Source organism: Frieseomelitta varia, unplaced genomic scaffold (genome assembly GCF_011392965.1).
Source record: "Frieseomelitta varia isolate USP_RPSP 00005682 unplaced genomic scaffold, Fvar_1.2 scaffold_971, whole genome shotgun sequence".
In the NCBI taxonomy this organism is placed as follows: Eukaryota; Metazoa; Arthropoda; class Insecta; order Hymenoptera; family Apidae; genus Frieseomelitta; species Frieseomelitta varia.
Window position 1 is genome coordinate 31459 of NW_025110780.1, and position 22042 is coordinate 53500.

A 22042-nucleotide genomic window follows, 5' to 3' on the forward strand; every position below is an offset into this window, starting at 1 on the left:
CAATATTATTCTCATTATTATTTTCTGACTTCTCTCCATCGCAATTCAGTATACAAATTCATGAAAAAACGGAAATCATATTACAAAGATAGGCTCGTCCGACTTTGTTCTATACTCAGACGCATGCTCGTAGCATCGGCGAGGACAGCTCTAAGCATAAATTACAACAATTGTCACGTTGTTGGCTCTAACGCTGGTTCAAGATATAATGAGGGATCCTGCTGGATGGACATATAAATGCGTCTGGTTGCACAGCGTGACCGAGTAACCCGTTGCTTGCACGACAAGCGAAGATAAGGTCATGTCGCAAATTCACCGACTTCGTGCGATCAGTAACAATTGTTTACCGATATCTCACGATAACTTTGCGTTCGCTGCTGCGTACGTGTAAATCGTACGAGCAACTGACGCAGAGCGTAACGATGTTTCACGCTTGCTGGTATCGGTGGCACGTTCGTTCTCGCTACACACCTCGAAATATACACACACACACACATACATACATACATACATACAGGCAATAGGGCTTGGGACCAGTTTTTAATGCATTTTCAATCGGGAATCGAAGCAGATCGGAGATGTCGCGGTAATCTCTATTACCGAGATCTCTATTCCGAAGAATTCTGCAATATTGTGTAGAAAGGCGAGATGAGAAGCCCCGAGGATGAGATTTAAATGCAGTAGCTAGAATACCCAGCGCCTTGCCTCTTGAATTCGTAAACGGCTCGGCCGTGGATAAGACCTCTCGAGGATAAAACGAAAGGAGCCTCGACAATCGAGCTTCGGGTACTGGTCGTTTGGAAGTTATTCAAAAATCAGCAAAACGGGAGGGACGAAATTTTCTCAGCTTAGCCGATCTCTACTCCCGGGCAATCTTTAATGCCAACGGATGGCTATAGAACTCGAATTCGAAGTTAACGATCAATTACGAGGCAGCTCATCGTGCGATCATAAAGCCAAGTCCCCAGGACTGGGCAGAACTGTGAGAAAATGCGTTACATCTACATTGAAGTTTGCGAAAAACTTGTTAATAGATAAGAAACTATTACTGACAGACTGCTGTCGATCAAATGCGTTCACGCTTCGAGCTTGCATACTGGGTAATAATAATAATGGGAGTAATTAGATTGTAGATTTTTAAATATTTTTAAAAGTTTCGTGAACATCGTCAACGTCAACGAAATGAAATCTAAATAGAAAGTTGTTTCTTCTATGCAGAATTATAATTAATATAATTGTTATCATATATTATATAATATATATAATAATTGTATATAAAGTATATTAAACTATATTTTTAAATTCTTAAAAGTATAATTATTATTAATACATACACTATTACACACAACAATTATAATATATTTATATTAGTATAAAATTCTTGTGTAAAATTCTTTAAAGTATATTAAAATATATTTTTAAATTCTTAAAAGTATACTCTTGCATATTACTCTTTATTTTCCATGAATACGTAAAAATCCACAGTCCAGTAATTATTATTATTCAAAGCGCGTACCCAATAAAATAGAATTAAAAAATACATAAAATACAATACAATAAAAAACACAAATAATAGATACCGCTGTTACGTGTCATAGTATAAAAACATTAAAGAACTTCATTTCGAATGTGTAGAGAAAAAAACATCAACATTAATTGGACAGCTAATTCGATAACCCATTTTATTAGACCTCAAAAACGGTAGTTCCTAATGTCTTTCATGCGAATACGACGTAACTATTTACTACGAATGCCTCGAATATTCTTAATTTTTCGTGTTATTCAGATCTGGAGTAGATTTATTTCTTCAGAAGTCCACCTAAAACGAAAGATTGAGTGTATACAAGGAGGTCGCGGAGGTGAAACTACCGTTTTCTCAGTGAATATTTAAAATTCTATTCACCGTACCCTTTTTGTCCCTTCTATATTTAAATAAACCAATGGGTGAATTAAAAATAAGAGAGTCACGAATTCCTCGGAATTCACCCGAGGCCTGCTTGTTCATCCTATATACCAAATAAAAGTCGAAGCTTACAAGACGAAACGTGAGGGATTACGGAGCGAAACGATATGGAAATATGGCACAAAACCACCGATAATACCTCGATATTATTCCTAGTAGCAACTGATCTGTATTCCGCAACAAATGAATGCAAATTTTATTTGAAACTCCGTGGCGTAACAAACAGGATATCGATCCTGTAAACTGTTTTAGCTATTTTACGGAATTCAAATATTTCTTCGTGAATAGTTTTCATTGCTTCCGAGCCATTGAATTCGCTACAAGCACAGACGGTGCAATGGATGAAAGACAACCACGGAACATGAATATTAATATCTAGAAAATGTTTAAACTCGACGATGGATACAGATTTGTTCGTTGATCGTTGAAAGAATACGATCGAGAACGAAGATCTGAATAAACGAATGAATTCTCTGCAACTTCGGTGCGTAGAATTTCCAGAACGTTTCTCAGTAAAGTTAATTACAAAGATCGTTGTTTTGCCTCGGGGAATCAGAGTTTTCGGATTCTACCCCGGCGCATTCCTTAGACCGGCGATTAAGTAGAGTGCACGCAACGACGAAGTTTCCTGAAAACTTTGTTTCACCAGTTTGTTACACAACCGAATCGAGCGGATCCTGTGAACACCAATCGACGCGACGCGACGCGACGCGACGCGATGCGATGATTTAACCGGGGCTCAGAGCCAGCCAACCGATGCGACACGGCGGAAGCAAAGTTAACGCTAGCAGAGGGCGCGAAAAATCGTTCTTTAAAAATCGTCGATACGATCCCACGGTGAACAATCCGCGCCATATATACATATATATGCTACATACTTGGCAAGTGACGCGGAACGTGGATCATGTGTCAGCGCGAAAACTGCCGGAAAAACTAGCCACCGCTAATTGTGATACACAGTAACGACATTGAACGTGTACTGAACCACCGACAAATAATTCAACCGGAGCGTTGAACGAGGTGTTGTGAAACCAATATCGATCGACTGTCGAACGAATATTGCAAGGGAGTGCGTATAAACAAAAAAAAAAAAAAAAAAAAGAACCAAGCGAAAGAGAAAATGAATCGGACGGGAAAATGCGAGCAACGGAGCGACAATAAAGCACAAATCATTGTTTTATGAATATTCAGGGCCGCGAAAATAACGCCGTTGGAAAAGATCGATCGGCATTTCCTTCCTTCCCTCGTCCTTTCGCCGACGTTTCAAGCTCGCCTTATGCAAATGCGCCCCTCTTACCTTTCCCCTAACCGTTCCTTTCAGCTACTTCTACTTTCCTCCGAGAAAATCCCGCCTTCCCGACGTCAGTGCACGCATGCACGCGCGCGATACTTCACGATCCTCCTGCTAAATGGATCCAGACGGGTTGTCGGCTGACGCACAATGCCGGCTGAAATTTATATATCTCTGGAATAACTTAACGTCGATGAAGGATTTCTGTTACATCATGAAACACCGATGGAATTTACGTCGAACGGACGAACGATAACGTTCTGATGAGAAATCGATATCGATAAATAGGCGAGAGTGAATAGAACGATCGTCAGCGTGTATACGCGTGAGGATTTATTTGAGAGTTCGTGGTGAAGTAACGTGGATTCCTAGTAAGAAGGCAGAGAAAACTAACGATCTCTTTCTGGCCAGCTGAATCGGACGAAGAACGCGCTACGTGGTAGCAGCAGGCGAATAAGAAGGAGAAACGATTGTTGGCTTTTCCCACCGATTTATCCGCCGGCTATAAGGAATGAAATTACAAGACTTCGTTGGAAACTTTATAGGGATGAAAATAGATTTCAAACCTACGATCCAAGTGTCTTCGCGTAGATCTTTCTCCCCGTACATCCATCGGCAACCAATTCTTTCGGCTAACAAATTATTTCGAGTAATTTTTCAATCTGTTACTGTTGCACATGGACAATGTTACAGTCAACAATAAAATGATTAATTTAACTTGTTAGAAATTCAGAAGAAGAATGACGTGATATAATATATTGGATAAATCAATATAGAGTGTTTCCGAAATCGTACAACCACATCGTTTGTTTCTGAATTTAGAAATAAGTTGAAAAAAGAATGAAATTTTTCCACGACACGCTTCGTTTTCGAGAAAATTGAATTTGAAAATTTATCAAGACATTTATTCTAAATACGAAATACATTCAATCTATTTTCTTCTAAATCTAAAAAATGAAGTACGAAGTGAACTTATTTTTGAATATGGGATACTCTCCTATTGATTATTCTTCTCTGTCATATCTAAAATTAATTAAATTCAACTATTTAATTTAGAATTATTAAATTTTCAAACTCGATTTTCTCGAAAACGAAACGCGTCGAGTGGAAAAACTTTATTTCCTTTTACTACAATTTCAGAAATACCCTGTATATCTGAAAATGAACAGATTCTTAATTTGTTGTGCTCTACTCATTCGGTATTAAACTGTTAGACTGTCCGGCAATTTCAAGCGCTTAGAGAGTTAAATTATCAATGGAAAACATCCAAAATATAATCCACAACAAATTTACAACAAATCAACGTGGACGAATGGTTTCGAAAGTTTCTTGTACCTACAATTAGTCGTTCAACAGAGGCAGGAATTAAATGTTCGCCAACATAAATCGTAGGAAAGACTTTCACGCAGTTTCAAACCCTCGAAGAGTTTCAAGGTATTCGGCAGTTGCGAAACCTGCGGGACCTATAACACTTGCGAAAGTTTCCCGATTTTTCAGTCTCGACGAAATTTAAACTTGCCGAAGTGTCGGCAGTGTAAACGAATCGTTCATTATTTCTTCGAATTTCCGACTCGCGAATCGGTTTACACAAAGCAATGATAAAAATAAAATGAGAGCAGAGTCGAGTAACGTTGAAAACCCACGATCCTTCAGATTTACAAGCGACAATGCAGATCGTTTCTGCTAACTGCGAATTCTCACGCGTGAACAATGGTAGTTTCGAGAATCTAAAAAAAAGTCGACGAATCTAAAAAAAAAATGGTAAAAAACGAATCCTGATAATATAGAATTTCTATACGAATCCAAGAACCGGCCATTTATTCAATGAAAGTTCCAGGAACGTGAGCGGATATTTGCCGCGAGAGTTTATCGCGGAGAGGATCTCGATATCAAAACAGATAAGGTCGTAGGATCAAATCCTTGGTGTATCCCCTTGGGGCATCGAGCAAACTTACGATATTCCTCGTGTCCATCGCGGCGGTCACGGGTTAGGTAAATAACGCCCCTTATTTTCGACGGCGGCGGATAACCTCGCCGAGTACAACACTCCATTCCTGTGTCAGCAGATTTTCGACCTGGAAGCTAAAACTGTCTGAATTTCGGATATGAAATATCCGCCGACGGGGCTTAACATAGAACTCTCGCGACGAATAAGATATCGGATATCGTGCCACAAATGTCAGCCCTTCATTTTCCGCGCGAAATCCTTTCCAACCGTGCTTTCTCTTCGGCGCGGATCGAAAGCAAAGTCAGATAAATAATTCGGTTCAACAATTTTCATAGCGAGGAATGAAAATTGATTGTTAAATAAACGGGACTGATGATTACGAGTTCAGAGATTCGGAGCGCACTGATTCGAGAGCGGGAAACGAACGAGAAACGTTCGACGATACAGGGACGAAATGAAGAGAACGTTCCAAACGCGAAAGTCAAATATTTATTTAGCTTTCCCGCGGGGAGCCGAGTTTTCCCGTTCGACCTTGAACTTTCAATGTCAAATATTTGTTAAACGAATGAAGCTGTCGGTTCGACCTTGAGCGTTCAAAGTTGAGCCGACGCTATTTCCGCGAAAACAAAACTTCCATCTCAATCGAAATACGAATTCGAAGATCAAATTTCTCGAAGCATCTGTTTCCGATTCTATCGTTAGTTATCGAAAGGTCACGTCGTTTCGAGAGTGCAATTATCTTTTACGTTACCGCGCTTTCGTGCTTTCTGTTTTACGCTCGTCGTTGGGGATCATGCTCTTCGCCTTGCTTCACGGCGTATCTCTTCTTACGCGGTAGTTCATAAAAAAGCAGTAAAAACTTTTTCGATCAAAGTTACATTATATATGACACGGTGCACTACGAGGCAAACAGTGACAACTTAGTAACGACACGTTCTGAAATTGTGTCCAGGAACTTTTTGCTTTCCGTCTTCCGGTTTATAGATACGAATAGTTCGTTCGGTTTTATCGAGCCCAACGAGAGCAGAATTCCTCGCGAAACTGGTTACACGTACGATTGTAAATATCTTTTGCATTTATCACGTTTCTGTTAGAGTTAATTAGACACTTTGACGTAAATAATAAGAAGAGAGAAGGCTTTGCCATTTGCCCTCGTGATAATTATAATTTTAAAGTTCTCTACTTTTTAATATTTTCTAATTTATGAGAGAATGATTAATTATTAAAATATTTACACATACGATTGTAAATATTTTCTTTTGCATTTATCACGTTTCTGTTAGAGTTAATTAGACACTTTGACGTAAATAATAAGTAGAGAGAAGGCTTTGTCATTTGCCTCTGTGATAACTATAATTCTAAAGTTCCCTACTTTCAAATATTTAGAAATATTTTCCAACTTACGAGAGAATGATTAGTTATTAAAATATTTACACATACGATTGTAAATAATTTTTTTTGCATTTATCACGTTTCTATTAAAGTTAATTAGACACTTTGACGTAAATAATAAGTAGAGAGAAGGCTTTGTCATTTGCCTCTGTGATAACTATAATTCTAAAGTTCCCTACTTTCAAATATTTAGAAATGTTTTCCAACTTACGAGAGAATGATTAGTTATTAAAATATTTACACATACGATTGTAAATAATTTTTTTTGCATTTATCACGTTTCTATTAGAGTTAATTAGACACTTTGACGTAAATAATAAGTAGAAAGAAGGCTTTGTCATTTGCCTCTGTGATAACTATAATTCTAAAGTTCCCTACTTTCAAATATTTAGAAATATTTTCCAACTTACGAGAGAATGATTAATTATTAAAATATTTACACATATAATTGTAAATATTTTTTTTTGCATTTATTAAGTTTCTGTTAGAGTTAATTAGACACTTTGACGTAAATAAGAAAAAGAGAGAAGGCTTTGTCAATTGCCTCCGTGATAACTATAATTTTAAAGTTCTCTACTTTTTAATATTTAGAAATATTTTCCAACTTACAAAAGAATTATTAATTATTAAAATATTTACACATACAATTGTAAATATTTTCTTTTGCATTTATTACGTTTCTGTTAGAGTTAATTAGACACTTTGACGTAAATAAGAAAAAGAGAGAAGGCTTTGTCAATTGCCTCCGTGATAACTATAATTTTAAAGTTCTCTACTTTTTAATATTTAGAAATATTTTCCAACTTACAAAAGAATTATTAATTATTAAAATATTTACACATACAATTGTAAATATTTTCTTTTGCATTTATTACATTTCTGTTAGAGTTAATTAGACACTTTGACGTAAATAAGAAAAAGAGAGAAGGCTTTGTCAGTTGCCTTTGTGATAATTATAATTCTAAAGTTCCCTACTTTCAAATATTTAGAAATATTTTCCAACTTACGAGAGAATATTTTCTGACGTTATCATTTTTTATCAAACACTGGAAACACCGGAAAACACCGGAGGACGGTAAACGTAACATCGTCTACCTCGAGGCAATAACAAGAATATTAACTATGATCGAGCGTGGCGTTAGGATTTTTTGCCAGTATGAAAATGCGAACGAACCGTCATCTTTAGCGTAAATATTCCAAATTTAGATAATAAGTTTCTTCATGCTCGTAGGAAACCTAACGTCTTTAATCTAGAAAATTCTATATACATTAATAGAAATTATTATAATCACTTCGCGATGCAACGGGAAAATGTCTCAACCACGGTTTTACTTATTCTATGATTTTAGCAAACGACAAGTTACAGAAATACCATTATTTTACAAAAAAAAAGAACTCCATTATTTTCAAAGAAATCCTGAACGTATAATCAAATGTTTTTAGTCTCGATGCACGGGTTTCACGTGACAACCGACATTAATTCGAACCGTGAAGTACAGCATGCGACCAATTCCATTCGCTTTGTCTTTATTCGTTGAAAGGGGAAAGGAGATTTGCATTTTTTAAATGAATAGAAATCTCGTTCCGCTCATATCGGACACATATTATGCACATAAATTAATTACAAGGAGGTTAAGTGGCGGAATAAAATTAAATTATAATTTTTCTTCGTGATCATACGGATCCTTTGCTTGCCAATCTACATACACACATATATATATATATACATATGTGTAGAAGTAAATGGGTCGAACGTCCGCGAGCGTGTAAAAATGTTGAAAATTAACGTACGTAGAATTAAGCTAAATACGACAGAAAATTTTCACAGGAAATTGAACGGAGCGACGTCAAACCCGGACGTTGATCGATCGGCCTCGAGCATCGAAACCAACCTCCACGGGTTTATGCCCCGAAGACTCACTAGAAACTTGTTCAAAGAGAGGCTGAAACGTCATTAAACGATGCAAGAGAGCGATGAATGGCTGCGGCGAGGTGACAAAGGTGATCGTACACGCCGCCCTTTCAATTCTCGCCACCATTCGTTTTCCTTTTTTTTTCTTTTTTTCTTTTTTGCGACTGTCATCGGTGGGAGAGGAGGAGGCGAACGAAGATCGGCGGAGGAGACTGCGAGTATCAATTACGCGAGTGTCTCGCCGTTAGAGTTTTCCGGAAATTCGCGTAGTAAGTTCAACTGAGGAACGTTGGAACTCCCTGGAGGGCGAACAATGCTCGGAGGTCGGCCGCTTTTGCATTTGCATATGAATTGGGGGAGCCCCCGAAAGCCATAGGTCGGCACCTCGGCGACCACTTGCAGTAGCCGCAGAGCACGACCAGCCAACCCTCCCTGCTCGTCTTTCACGGTAAGCAACCCTGGCCCGGGGGCGACGAAAGTGGGTGGTGCACTGCTGCCAGGTGGTTAACAGTTGCCCACTGGATACTTCGAATTACCCAAACAACGGTCGTCGAACGGACACTTGACTCGGTTGGTCTTCTTGCCTGTTTGTTCGTTGCGAGGACATCTTTGCCTTTGTACCACGTTCTGGTTCGCGCCGGGGGAGGTTGAGCCGACTGCTGTCCGAAATTGTCCTCGCCGGAGAAAGAAACGAAACTTCACTGGGTCTTTCAATATCATTGAGAGCTACCACGAAATTCAATTAGGGGAAACGCGAGGAGTAATGAGTTCGAGGAGATGGAAGAACGGGTGGATTTATTACCCGGACGCGGACGCGTTTGTTTAAACGTAGAAACGTCAACACCGTTGCCGCTGACGAAATCTACATAGAATACGATTGCGGAGAGAATGGAACGGGGATTTCGTGGTTTTAACCGTTAAACATTTATGGGGGCATCCGGTAGGTTTTATTCTTTCGAATTCCTGCTAAAGTAGACGGATAATGTTAGCTAATAGTAGGAAAATGTAACCTGTTATATATGCATTATGCGCTGTTAGAAAATTCAAACTGCAATTTGAAAAAATATGAGGCATCATAACTTGCAAAATTTGAGAAATCAGAAATATTATTTTATAAAAACTTAACGTGTTTACTATTAAGTATTATTACAATTTATATTTCAGTTTTCCACGAGATGAGATCTTGTTTATTTAATTACACTTGGTTTAGTGTTTTCTTAAATTATTTTAAATATTTCACGTTCACTGTTGTTAAAAATATTTCATTCGTTTTATAGTCTCCACGATTTTGTTTATCTTTCTGATAAAAAATTTACCAAAGTCACGATTATTAAGGTGCAAATCCAGATCAAAATATTCGAGTTTATATTCGAAAAACAGGGACAATATAAACACAAAGGCAAGAATATCGTTTTGTTTTATTTACGATAGATTTCAGGAAAGATTCAGATTCAAATATCTATTAATGTAACGAATCCTTTTTATAGGAAATTTCGGACTAGTGTTTTAAAAATTACAGTGAAGAGCATAGCTGTGAACCGATGACAATGAAAAATTGTCGTCAATTTAACTTCGCAAGAAAAGATCATAACGATCCACTTGGTCTCATTTTAAAACTTTAACAGTCGTCAGTTCGTTTCTTGTTCTTTTTTCTTTAAGTCGCATAGCGAGAAAAATGAGAACACTTTTCTCTCGAAAATTATAAAAATTCAAACGCGTGAAAAAACGTCAAAAATACTTTTCTCGTGAATAAATCCACAACAGCCTTGAAGATTAAAATTCTCTTTTTACAACAATCTCTTAAAACTGCCTGTACGATTTCTCTTTTCAATATTTTGTTGAACTTGAAACGTTAGTCAGACGAGGAAATGTCAGGATTTCTTGAATTTTTGTTTACTAATATTTGACTAATACTTACCGTTCAATAAAATAGTGAAAAAAATTGTACAAGTTTTAAGGGAAGATTTCAATTTTTAAAACAATGGTGAGTCGTTTTCTTTTTTTTTTTTTTTTTATTTATTACAGCTACATCTGTAGAACTAAAATAACAGAGGAAATGAGAATATAAACTTTATGCATTAAGTACAGTCTTTAAGGCAAATGTAAACGCAACAGCAGGCCGGAATATCTGGTTTAGCAATTATTATGTCGATTTTGAGGGGTAAAAAATAATTTGTATTTGCTGAGGTTCTTGTCAAGTTTAAGAGGCTGCATTGCCACAGTATATGATCGAGTTACGAAACAAAATTTGTAATATTTCTACGCACATTTGAATTTCTACAATTTTCAAAAAAGAAGCATCACTTTTCCATTCACTGCATGATGTAAAATCATCTTCGAAGAAAACGAACTGTCAGAATAGAAATTTCACGCTTTCAAATAAGACCAAATGGATCGTTACATGATCTTTTCTAACGAAGTTAAAATTTATTTTATACTTAATCGAGATTATCGAGATAGTTGTACACTGTATATGGTTTCGTTTAGAAGAAAAAAACTGATCTCCGTGTTCTCCACGCGTCCTATAAGAAATCTATCAACAGCATTAACTATTTACTTCTGGACATCAAGTAAATTTAGTCTATCAACAAATTGTTTCTGTCACCAACGACAGTCGAAATATTCCAACGATCTCCCTTGAAATGACTCACTTGGTATATCTAAAAACATAAATCGTATTATTGTAAAAATACGAGTAAAATTTATTCTTTATTATGTAAGAATAATTACGAGAATTTGATATTTTTTTACTGTATCGCTGTGTAAAGCGACACTTTTCCTCAAACGGCGGAAATGAGCACGTTAACGATTGCGAACATGTCCCACAGTGATCGATCACAGAACGTGCTGTGTAACTTTATATTCCAACGACAGGACTGATAACACAGCCAACAGAAGCTAAACTCCTTCATGCATATGTACCTTTCGTCAACTCTCTGAATTACGCCAGCCACGGCGATGCACTTTAAAGACGATACACGCGCGCGGCCCCTGGAGACGAACATCCGCGGAATATGCAGAGAAGAGTTTACCATTCATTATTCGAGCATGGTTCCGTAATATCCGCGGAATCCTGACAGTGATTACGCTAGCGTGCAACTTCCTGTTGTACCATGTCCCGGATGCACCCCGGTTTATCATGCCTTCGGATCACCTCCCGGAGAACTGTATCCTAAACGTAGTAAGTATTCGGTAAGATTCCACCGTAGCTCTGTGTTAACACGGCGTACGTATATACGTATATCGTGAAAATTTCGTCGGACAACGTTGAGACAGAACGTTCCATTAACGTTTAGTTGCGCTGGCAACTGATTCGCAGACCATAACGAGTGACCAAACCCGTGTACAATGATTCGTCGCTTTCGTTTCAAACTCTGGTACGAAGTAACATCACTTAGATAGAAATTACTGAGAAGTAATAAATTTGTTATTTATTTTGCTCGGTTTGTGTTTAAATATACTTAAAACTGAGAGAATATTGCAATTTTGGGACGAAAAATTCTCGACGTGGCGCGTCACGTTTCAGCGCAAGAGGTTAAATATATTTCAGCAAATTGCAAGTGCGTCCGTTTTTTTTTTTTTTTTTTGTTTCCTTCGCGTCGCGGAAGGTAAACTCGCGGCAATTAAGTAGTAACCGCGCGAACAAGACGACAACGAAAGTACGCGAGCGGGAGGGCATCCCTTCCGAAACGAAAGCCAGAGCCGTGACCCCTTCTGGCCGGCGTATATCGCGGCGAAACCGCTGTTTACAACCCACGATAATCCAAGCTTGGTATCCGTAACTTCGGCGCTGGCATGAAAACCAATTAACCGGCGACACCGGCGTGACCCAAGCGTCGGCTATCAGCTTGTAATCGGGACACTTGGAAAATTAGCAAGGAAAATGCTTCGGCTCGTTAGCGGAGCCAACAGCCAGAGAGGTATCAGGGAAAATGTCCAAACTATATCCGCCAGCGGAGAGAACGCGTGAAGAGAGAACGCTGGAATGTGTCCAACTCGTTCGGTCGCACCTAAAAATATTACCGGAGATCTTTCAAAATTCTTTTCGCCTCGGTCGTTTATTCGACAGAGACGGAACTCGGCTGTGTTCTGTGTGTTTCTAGAAAAATGATTTACCCTCGAAAAGATTGCCCCGAAAGTCACTTTCGGCTCGAATGCTAAGCGTCATCTAGTGAAAATTGCAGCATTATACAGTACGTTTCATTTTAACATGCAAATGCAATTATTTCTGAAACTATTCGTCACTTAGGAAACGTTTCAAGTGCATTTTTTTTTCTGTTCTGAGAGTAATTTGTAGATACGAAGGTCACTATTATTTTTTCAAATATAATTGTGTAATTTTGTTTGCATCAATCGATGCAGCTACTCGTTCAAAAAAAGTATTAATTTATCTACGTCCAAAACCTATTAAGAAGAATAATTTTTTTTACAAAATCTATGCATAAAAGGAGTATACAAGAATACTGCTCTTGCCCTTTCTCGTCTTTCATACGACAGATTTTGTAAATTACAATAGCTTTTCGATATATGTAGGTTAATATCTTTTTACAGGAAATGACTTGCTGCGTCTGATGAAAAAAAATTACATAATTATCCTTTAAATGATGAATAGTCTCAAAGATAATTGCATTTATAGATTAAAATGAGACACGCTGTATGAGGAAAGAAAGTAAGTATTCCATGAATTTATGATTTCTATTAAACGTACCCCTTTTCGAGGATTAATAAGAAGCTACGCGATAAAGAAAGAAAACAAAGAAACGTGTTACTTCAATTTTCCTAGAACTGTAAATTTCGTTATTTCAGCGAAACATCTTCCCTCGGATTTTCACGAAATCACGGGAAACCGAGCACCAGCCGCAGTTCGTGCAAACGCACGCGTATCAGAGTATTGCACGATCGTTGCATCAAAAGTCAGGGCGAGTATCAGCGAACGTCTTCGAGCGCCGGTGGCAGACAGAGGGAAGGATGAATTGCAGCCGGTGTCTTCGTTGTTTTGGAATTCCTAAACCGCAAGTGGAGGTCAAGGAGGAGTCCCAGATAGCGTATCCCGAAGGAACGAGGATCGTGACCCATAAACGAACAGCGGTTGTCGACGCTTCGACAAGCGAAATACGCCGGCGAGGAATGCCACGTTTCTGCTCTCCGCCGAAATCGAGAGGTATACGAAGAGTACGTCGCTGGAACGAAACACAACGAAGAGAACGGAAAGGAAACGAAGACGAGGTCGGTGCAGCCCGCAACTCGCAAATAGAACTATTCGTCTTTCTCTACCCGGAACTCTATCTTCGCGGAATTTGTTCCGGCGATACTTGGAACGCGATCATTATCCCTCGTATGGCTCGTTGCGATCGACTCGCACGTGTGTGCGGCTGAGGATGAAAGAGTGTACCAATGCGTTATGTGGACAACAACCACGACGTTAATCTCGGGATTTACCCCTCGGTTTTCTTCCCTACTGTCTGCTCCCCGTATCGCGATATTACCTGGCAATCATTGGCATGTGCACAGAAAAAAAAAAAAACATCTGCTAACACAGAACCTTGCATTCTCTCCTTTTCCGCTTCCGTCTCTTTCTTCGCCGTACGCGTGCTTTACGCACCTAAAGCTTCACCGCTGCGATTGCATGCTCACGAGACAAAGGAAGATGGTTAGGTGCGTGACCTCACGTTGCGACGAATGCTCGCAAACGGCGAAATCGTTTGACCAAGACCGATCGATCAATTTCGAATATTAACTAACACTAAGAGAAAACTGAATTTTCAGATAAAATAGTTCGGTCATGTCTGAAGTTTTGAACGGGAGAATTGGGAAAATTATTTTATGGATTTTTCCTCCTTGGTAGATCGTCGAGAAAACGATGGAATAAAAGTGATTAAGTCTTAAATTGACATTAATCCGCCTCGCCTGTTTATTGCTATGTTTTCTTACTGCCAAATGAGATATTAAAAAATGATAAAAATCATTGACGAACATGCGACAAATAATGATGGCAAAATCCACCACAGAATCCTTCTCGCTATGGCATCACTGCTCGAATAACGATCTCATACTATCTCGCGCGTGACATATACGCGAACAACAAGGAAACTCGAAGCAAATAAGCTAAAAGTAAGAACATTTGGAAATGTATCTATCACTCATGGAACTCGGTGATTTATCGCGCGAGGTGTGCCAATTTTCTCGTTTGCGAGAATAGGCGGCGCGTTGTATTGCAAGAGTTCGTCCCGCGAGATTGAAATATGAATACGAGCTCGAGCATCGCGTATTTGCGCATGGGGCACACGTGTGCGTCACACGTAGCATAAAACACGAGCCAATGAAATTGACAGCCAAGGCAATTTCACCGATAAGAAAAATTTTGCCAAGCGTCGCGAACGCGCGGGCCAATGCAAACGAGAGTTAGTAATTAGGTGTCACTAACAGCACCAGTCGAAAATATCGTCGGGTCGAAAATTCAGTGGAAAAATACTCGAACGTGCTCAAAGGATACGATATTTTGTCAGGTATTTGTGACGGTTTCTATTAAGCTGCCGACTGAAAATTAGCAATCGCTCACGTCGGCTATGCGACGTCGAAGGAAAGTAAAACTTCCTGCGCTGCCTCTCGACTCGGTTCCCGTTCGTTTTATTTCGCTAGAGTGTGCCCTCGGCAAATCTTATTTAAGGCAGATTTATCGCCGGGTCCAACCCTGAGATCGAGCTATGATATTACGCTGGACCCGGATGCGCCATTCACATCGCGACTTCTCGACTCAAAAAGTGTCATAACTCAAAAGCCGAGCGCCTCTTCGAGCACTTCCGCCGCTCCAGCACATCGCGTGCCAGAATCCGTCCTCTTTTCATCTCTCCGTTCCGTTTTCTCTGCCGGCAAGAGAACCGTTTTCACTCCTGCGACAGGCCAGATAGAATCCTGCAGTTTTTGTTAATAACGCAAGGATCGCTCGCCCAACTAAAAAAAAAAAAAAAATTCCTTCCCGCGAATTTATTTTCACGATTTTTTTCCCTTCCCAGACAACGTCGTGCACTTAACAATCCACAATCCCATCGAACGTGAAAATAGCTTTTTGTTCGTGAACGCGAGCGCCAGTGTTTGACACTGTATCTCAGACTTTATTTCGCTTCGCGAAAAGTTTCCTACGTACTCCTAAAGAATCTCGGCTAGCTCGAAAACTTTTCCAACGCGTAAAAAATAAGAGTCCAACTTGTCGTAAACTAAACTAAGCTGGAGCCACCTAAGCTGGTTGTACGTTGCCGATTACATTGAAGCATGTGCCGAGCACGTGCTCGTTCACATCTCTTAACCACTTGCGACCACTGGCAGCTGATTCGCGGACCGTAACGAGTGACCAAATCGTGTACGACAATTCGTCGCTTTCTTTTCGAACTCGTCGGTGTAATATCACTGGATAGAAATTATTGAGAAGTAATAAATTATATTATTATATTATTATATAAATAAATATACTATATATATATATATTATACATGTTATATGTAATATTATATTATAAAATAAAATAAATATATATTAAATATATTATAATAAAATATAAATATAATAAAATAAATATACTTAAAACTGAGAAAATATTGCAATTTTGGTACAAAAAAATTCTCGACGTGCGTGGCACGTCATTCCAACGCAAGAGGAGGTTAAGGGTGGATGACACGATGCGAAAATACGCGGAAACAGAGGAACATAGCGTAGCTTTGTTAAGTTACGATAGCCGTGGCTCTGAATAATCTCGAGCTGAGATTTCCGGGCGAAATGGAGCGTGCGATCGCGGCAGCCGCGAACAACAGACGCTAAGAAGAAGAAAGTCGAAACTCGTAGCACAATCTGCAGGGTCCATCGTGCATGACGAGTAGCAGGCGATCGATCCGGTGATCGATACCGCGTGTGTCGCCCGGCCGAAGAAAACGAATGCCTTTCCTGCGTTCCATTTTTTCGTCCTCTTTCCCAACGGACTCCATTAGCGTGCCCGGATTGGCTAATGCGCGCTCGAGCGAGCACCGCGCGACGCTTTTTGCGGCCACGGCCCGCTTGAATAATTGTGTTTTGCAACGTCTGCAGCGGCAAAGTTCCGGGCATGGATCCAAAGAAGAATTAAGCTGAGGGAAACTTTTAAAGTGGACCTATAAAAGGAACAATATCATCGGACCGACCTATTCAGTTTTCGGACAATCGCGAAAGAACCGTATCGATCGTTCGATCTATATTCTATCTGTTCTGCCGTAGCAGAGCCCGACCCAGTCGACAGTGATATGGCTTTTAAAGTGAGTGTACATCGCGTGATCGAGCCTCCTCCATTCCTCATTTTTGTCTAATCGGTGATAGGTAAATGTCCAAGCGACGCGACCGATCAATCGTTTAACTGTAGATCGAAACGCGTCAACAGAATCGTCACAGTCTACCAGCTAGTCTGCTACTTCTATCGATTTTGCCTGTGACATCGGCCGATCACTATGTAGACACGAAATTCTTTCAAACGCTTCTCGTTCTAAAAATTTTCGTTTTTCCAAAATTTGTAGAGACAAAGCGTACTCGTAAAAGAATATTCTCAACACGTATATAATTGATTCGAAATTAACTGTTTCGCCGATAGTTCGTCGCAGCAATTTTGGCCCTGTCAGTTTTATTCAACGGGGAAGTCGACGCTGACGGTCACGCGCACTCTTTCCAACATTTCCACGGACCTGTGATAGGGGATGCTCAAGAGGTGACTTGGAAAGACAAGCACGGTCACCACCATCACGATTACGTGGCACATCCGCACTACGAGTTCTCGTACGGCGTCGAGGACCATCACACCGGCGACTATCATGGCCAGAAAGAGCATAGAGACGGTACGTCGAGCGTAATCTGAAAGGAAATTAATCTCTTTGCCTGTCAAAAAAAAAAAAAAAAAAAAGAAAAGTTGCTGTAACTTGCACGCAGAGTTATCATCGACAATAAAAATACAAGCTGTTTTCGATTCGACGAGAAAAATATAATTCCACGTAAAGTGAAATCGAAGAGAAAGAACAGAGTTTTTTCATTTAATAGATTCGTTCCCCAGAAAATCGAGCTTCAATGTATTTGGTCAAGAATCAATTTGGTACGGCGTGAATACACGATCAAGTTCCAAATTCAATTTTTAATTCAATTTTAACTTTTTATTTAAAACTGAGAAAATTGTATTCTACGCTTTCGACTTATTTTCGCGAGTAGAATAACCTCCTGTGGATTACCCGTTCCTGTCCAATCCAACATTAATTAAATTCAAATATCCTTAATAAACTTTTAAATTCGATTTTCTCGGAAACGAAGCCTCGAGTGAAAAAATTTTATTCTTTCTTTCCGATATATTTTTCCTCGTTTCGACCGTATCACCAGATTAAAAATATTCTACGTTATTATTATTAATTCGATAATCACAGCGACAAATTATGATACAGTGTCTTGAAAAAAGTCGACAAACGATATTTTAAACTACTCTGTGAGCAAAAATGACATTATTATTACACTTTTATTCAAAGTTGAGTAAAACGTAATCTGATGAATGATTAACGATTACAATTAATGGGAAATCATGAATATATGATTAATGAATAAGATAAGTAATTAAAATCATTGATCACATGATTACACTTTTGATTATGATTGTATCAATAGTTTACTTCTACAAACAACACTGTGTACATAGAAACTACGTGTTTATTATTTGTTCCATTTTGCAATGCGCACAATCCTACAATTTTTATCAGGAATTTTCCATCAATTGAAAGTTTCATCTATATTATTTTCTTGAATCGTTATTCGCACAATTTTCAATACGACTTGATGAAGATGTACTTTGATAATAAATTTGCCGAATGATCAAAATTTTGAGATTCTTCATTATGATTCGTACTCATTCCTATGTATAACAAAAATATGTCAAAAAATTATAAACTTTAGCAAATTATTCTAAATTCAGGCATATAGATATCATACAGCAAAAAATACGCGTAAATATTCTCTCTACTTGGTCTTGGTCTACTAGTGGATCTACTACCCAAATTTTTATTTTACATTTAATTATCCTGACTAACATAACTCGATAAGATTGACGTTTGAACGTATCGCAGCAATGTGAAGAAAGAACGTATTACTGATCGTAATAAAATACAAATTAATGACTTAATGATTTAAAAATTACCGATTAATGATTACAAAATTACAAAAATTAATCAAGATTCATTTTTCAATTAATTATTATTATGATTATTATGATTACTATTTAGTAACTGATCATTGCTTTTATTCTTGCAATCATTCTACCTACAGCCAAAGTAATAACAATTTGATCTTCATTCACGGAGGAGTGGAAAAAATTGTAAGTTGCATATCGAAAGAGAAGTTTCAATGTGTCGAATTTTGGTCTGAAGTTTAAACTTTCCCACTACTGCTCACGGAAAACTGTAAGTCGTGTCTTTTAACCTTCGGAGAATATGAAAACAAATAACAGATTGATAGTGGATCGTAAAATCTGTAACTCAAACCTGAATATAAGTCTATATTTCACTTATTATAAGTCTATATTCCAGATTTATGTAGCTGAAACATTGCTCATAATATGAATGGCTAAGAATTTCTTAAAAATGTAAATGTAAATACATTTATAAAATATGTGCATACATTTTATTACGTATTGCAATATATTCCGTACGTATAATACCGAATATTTTCTTTTATTTTGTGATTTTTACAGATCAATTTGTGTGAAATTTGTAGTCACTAACTGCATATACTCCCAATAATGTTTACTCTGATTAGTTGCATTTAATAGCCGATGTATGTACATATATCATGTTAATGCGTGGTCGAAATCACTGACTCGTTTCTCGACATTTCTTTTATACAGAGATTCAGCTAAGAATTAAAAAGAAAAACAAAGAAAGAACGGAATTGAGCGATATCAAACATGAATCAAACGGGTCAAAGAAGCACGGCGTCGGCTGGGCGAGGATTAATTAGTTTACTGCAATTCGAAAGACGTCCCGGGCGCATAGAGCGCTTTGGAAAGTCGTCTCGCGCACACTTTCAAACTCGAGAGTTTGCCGCGAGTCTTCTAACATCCACGGTTTTTTCCACCTTCGTTTCTACGTAATCGGCCTAATTAAAGCCAGACGGTGGCCTACATTAATGACCCTCGAACGTCGGAAAGTCGAGGAGTTTGTTTCCGGTAGATAGTTTAATAGGTACTGAATAGAAACACTGTCGAGTGGCTTCGAGTTTTAAATTCGGTGCAATGGAAAATTAGCGAGAATGTTATTTGCAATGTGCAGGGTATCACGCGAACTCTCAGCGATGACGTCTGCGTGTAAAGAACGAGTGAAAAAGAAAAAAAACAAAATTTTTCCATCCCGAAATCTGCGTTACCGAGATAATCAACTTTGAATATTTCTCTTAAGTGTACTTGAATGAAATTAATTTCTTGATTGGATAGAAGGTGAATAATCAACGGGAAATTATTCCACGAGGGAAAATAAATGAAACAAAAATGTTATTACAGTACACGCAGAGACAATTCTTAATGAAACATATTTTAAATCCATTTTCATGAAAATAAAGTTTTAAATTAAAAATTTTCTCGCTTAAGTTTTACACGGGGAGAATATACCCCCGTGTCGATTACTTGCTCCTGTCCAGCACGGGATTAATCAAATTCAACTATGCGTGGCCGAATTTTCAAGCTCGAAAACGAAGACTTTAATGAAAACAATTTCATTCTTTCTCTTCCGTTCATTTTTCACGTAGAATCAGCTGTACGTTCTTAGGATACGAAGGAGAATCAAACTTTAAATGAAACCATGCACTTTAAACGCACGAACGAGAAAGAACGATAAATTTTCCTTTCCTGGTGCACCTCTCTAACACGTCTACTTTAAGGTTCCCATGGTTTACGAATTCTATCATTAACTAACCCGACTCCTTAATAAAGTTAACAGGATCGTAACATTGTGCGAAGAAAGTAATTACTTATTAGGTAATCCTCGGTGTTCGAGGCAACGTCTCGATTTAACTTGATTCCAGTGTCACGTAAGGATCCATTAGGAGATCCAAAGATGGAAATCACTGAGCTGAAATGCTCAAAGAACAATATCGGTGTCGCGGAATGCGTTTGACGCTCTCGCCGCCACCGCGACGAGAAGCGTGAATGGTTACCTTGATTATTTGCGGGCGAAGGGAATTTACCTTGGAAATAATTCGCAATACCTACGTCGCTGCTGACGAATCTACTACGTTCTGCCATATTAATCTGCCAACTAGCTACACCTCGTCTATGAGCGAGTATTTGCGCGCGAGCTTGATATCCCCAAGCTCCACGCAATGCATCGTGAAACGAAGTAACTGCAGCAACTAAAGATAACCGTATTTTGATATATCCATACGATAGAGATATGTTACTTACTCGATAGCTCGTCTTCTTTTTTCTTTCTTTTTTTTTTTTTTTCTTCGTTTCTCATCCGCACACGAGCATTAAAATATTCGCGTTCCCTCGAGGAAATTGCAATTTCCTCTCCTAAAGTTCCTCGTATTTATATAAATTGCAATTAACCATCTAAAATGGAATTGATACATCAGTTGCTTCTACCTGAAGAACAACTAATTATAATTTCCCATTGATTCTCTTTGCTGGTAACAAAAGCAGACCGCGGGCAATTACAAGCGTGAATTATCAATCGACTTTGATTATTTCGGGAAAAGCTTGTCACCCCCCCCCCTCCTCCCCGCCCCGACAACGTTTCGATAATACTTTATTGCTGGTTCTTTGCAGGCAAAGAAGTGGTCGGCGAGTACACAATAAAAGAGCCCGGCGGTAACGTTCGTACGGTGAAATATCGCGCTGGAAAGGATGGGTTTTTCGCTCACGTTATCAACAGCAACGGCAACGACCACGACGGAGGACACCGGCATTAATCGAAACGTTGTTCCATCTGTTGCCAAAGATTTCTTGTTACGTTGCTATTGTTGTTCGTTATGCAACGTTGATTGTTCCGTTTTTTTTTTTCTTTATTGCGCTGATTAAAAAGAGACAGAGAGAGAGAGAGAGAGGGAGAGGGAGAAGGAAAAAATACAAATCGAAACATTCGCGAGTTCAATTCGTTCCAAATCACTTGCCCAATTAGCACCAATATCGAGGGGTGGTCCGATCGTAGAAACTCGGAGGCCGGAATCGAAAACCGATGTGCGCGGAAACCGATCGAGAGGCGCCGCGATTCCACGGCGGCCGATGTTTTTAACGGAAGTGACGTTTACTGATTGACAATCCGATCGTCACGGACATATGGATCTCCCCTGTGATTACGTATCCAGCCACACCGGAAACAGCAACCTGCTGCGAATGGGTTTCGCGTGCAAATCGATCGGACGGTTTTGGAAATTAATGAGTCTCTTGACTTCAGACGTCATTGCGCCGTCACGATACACGATCGTTTCGCCAATATAGAATTTAAAAAAGGAAGAAAACGAAAAAACAGATGGAACTTTTCATTTGTCGTATCTCTC

At 38.8% G+C, this 22042-nt stretch overlaps 1 protein-coding gene across 1 annotated transcript; it reads left to right on the forward strand.

Annotated features, from left to right (window-relative positions):
* The first annotated feature begins 16773 nt into the window (after positions 1–16773).
* On the forward strand, positions 16774–21756 carry LOC122538183 (cuticle protein 7-like). Its single transcript, XM_043672026.1, has 3 exons — positions 16774–16791; positions 17115–17355; positions 21312–21756. Exons 1-3 carry the CDS (start codon positions 16774–16776, stop codon positions 21452–21454), a joined length of 402 nt encoding a protein of 133 aa, XP_043527961.1. The 3' UTR covers positions 21455–21756.
* Positions 21757–22042: the final 286 nt, after the last annotated feature.

Excerpts from the sequence above, each read along its gene's own strand:
- LOC122538183 (XM_043672026.1), top strand. Across the intron at positions 17,356-21,311 it reads CCAGAAAGAGCATAGAGACG|GCAAAGAAGTGGTCGGCGAG; the intron begins GTACGTCGAGCG and ends GGTTCTTTGCAG.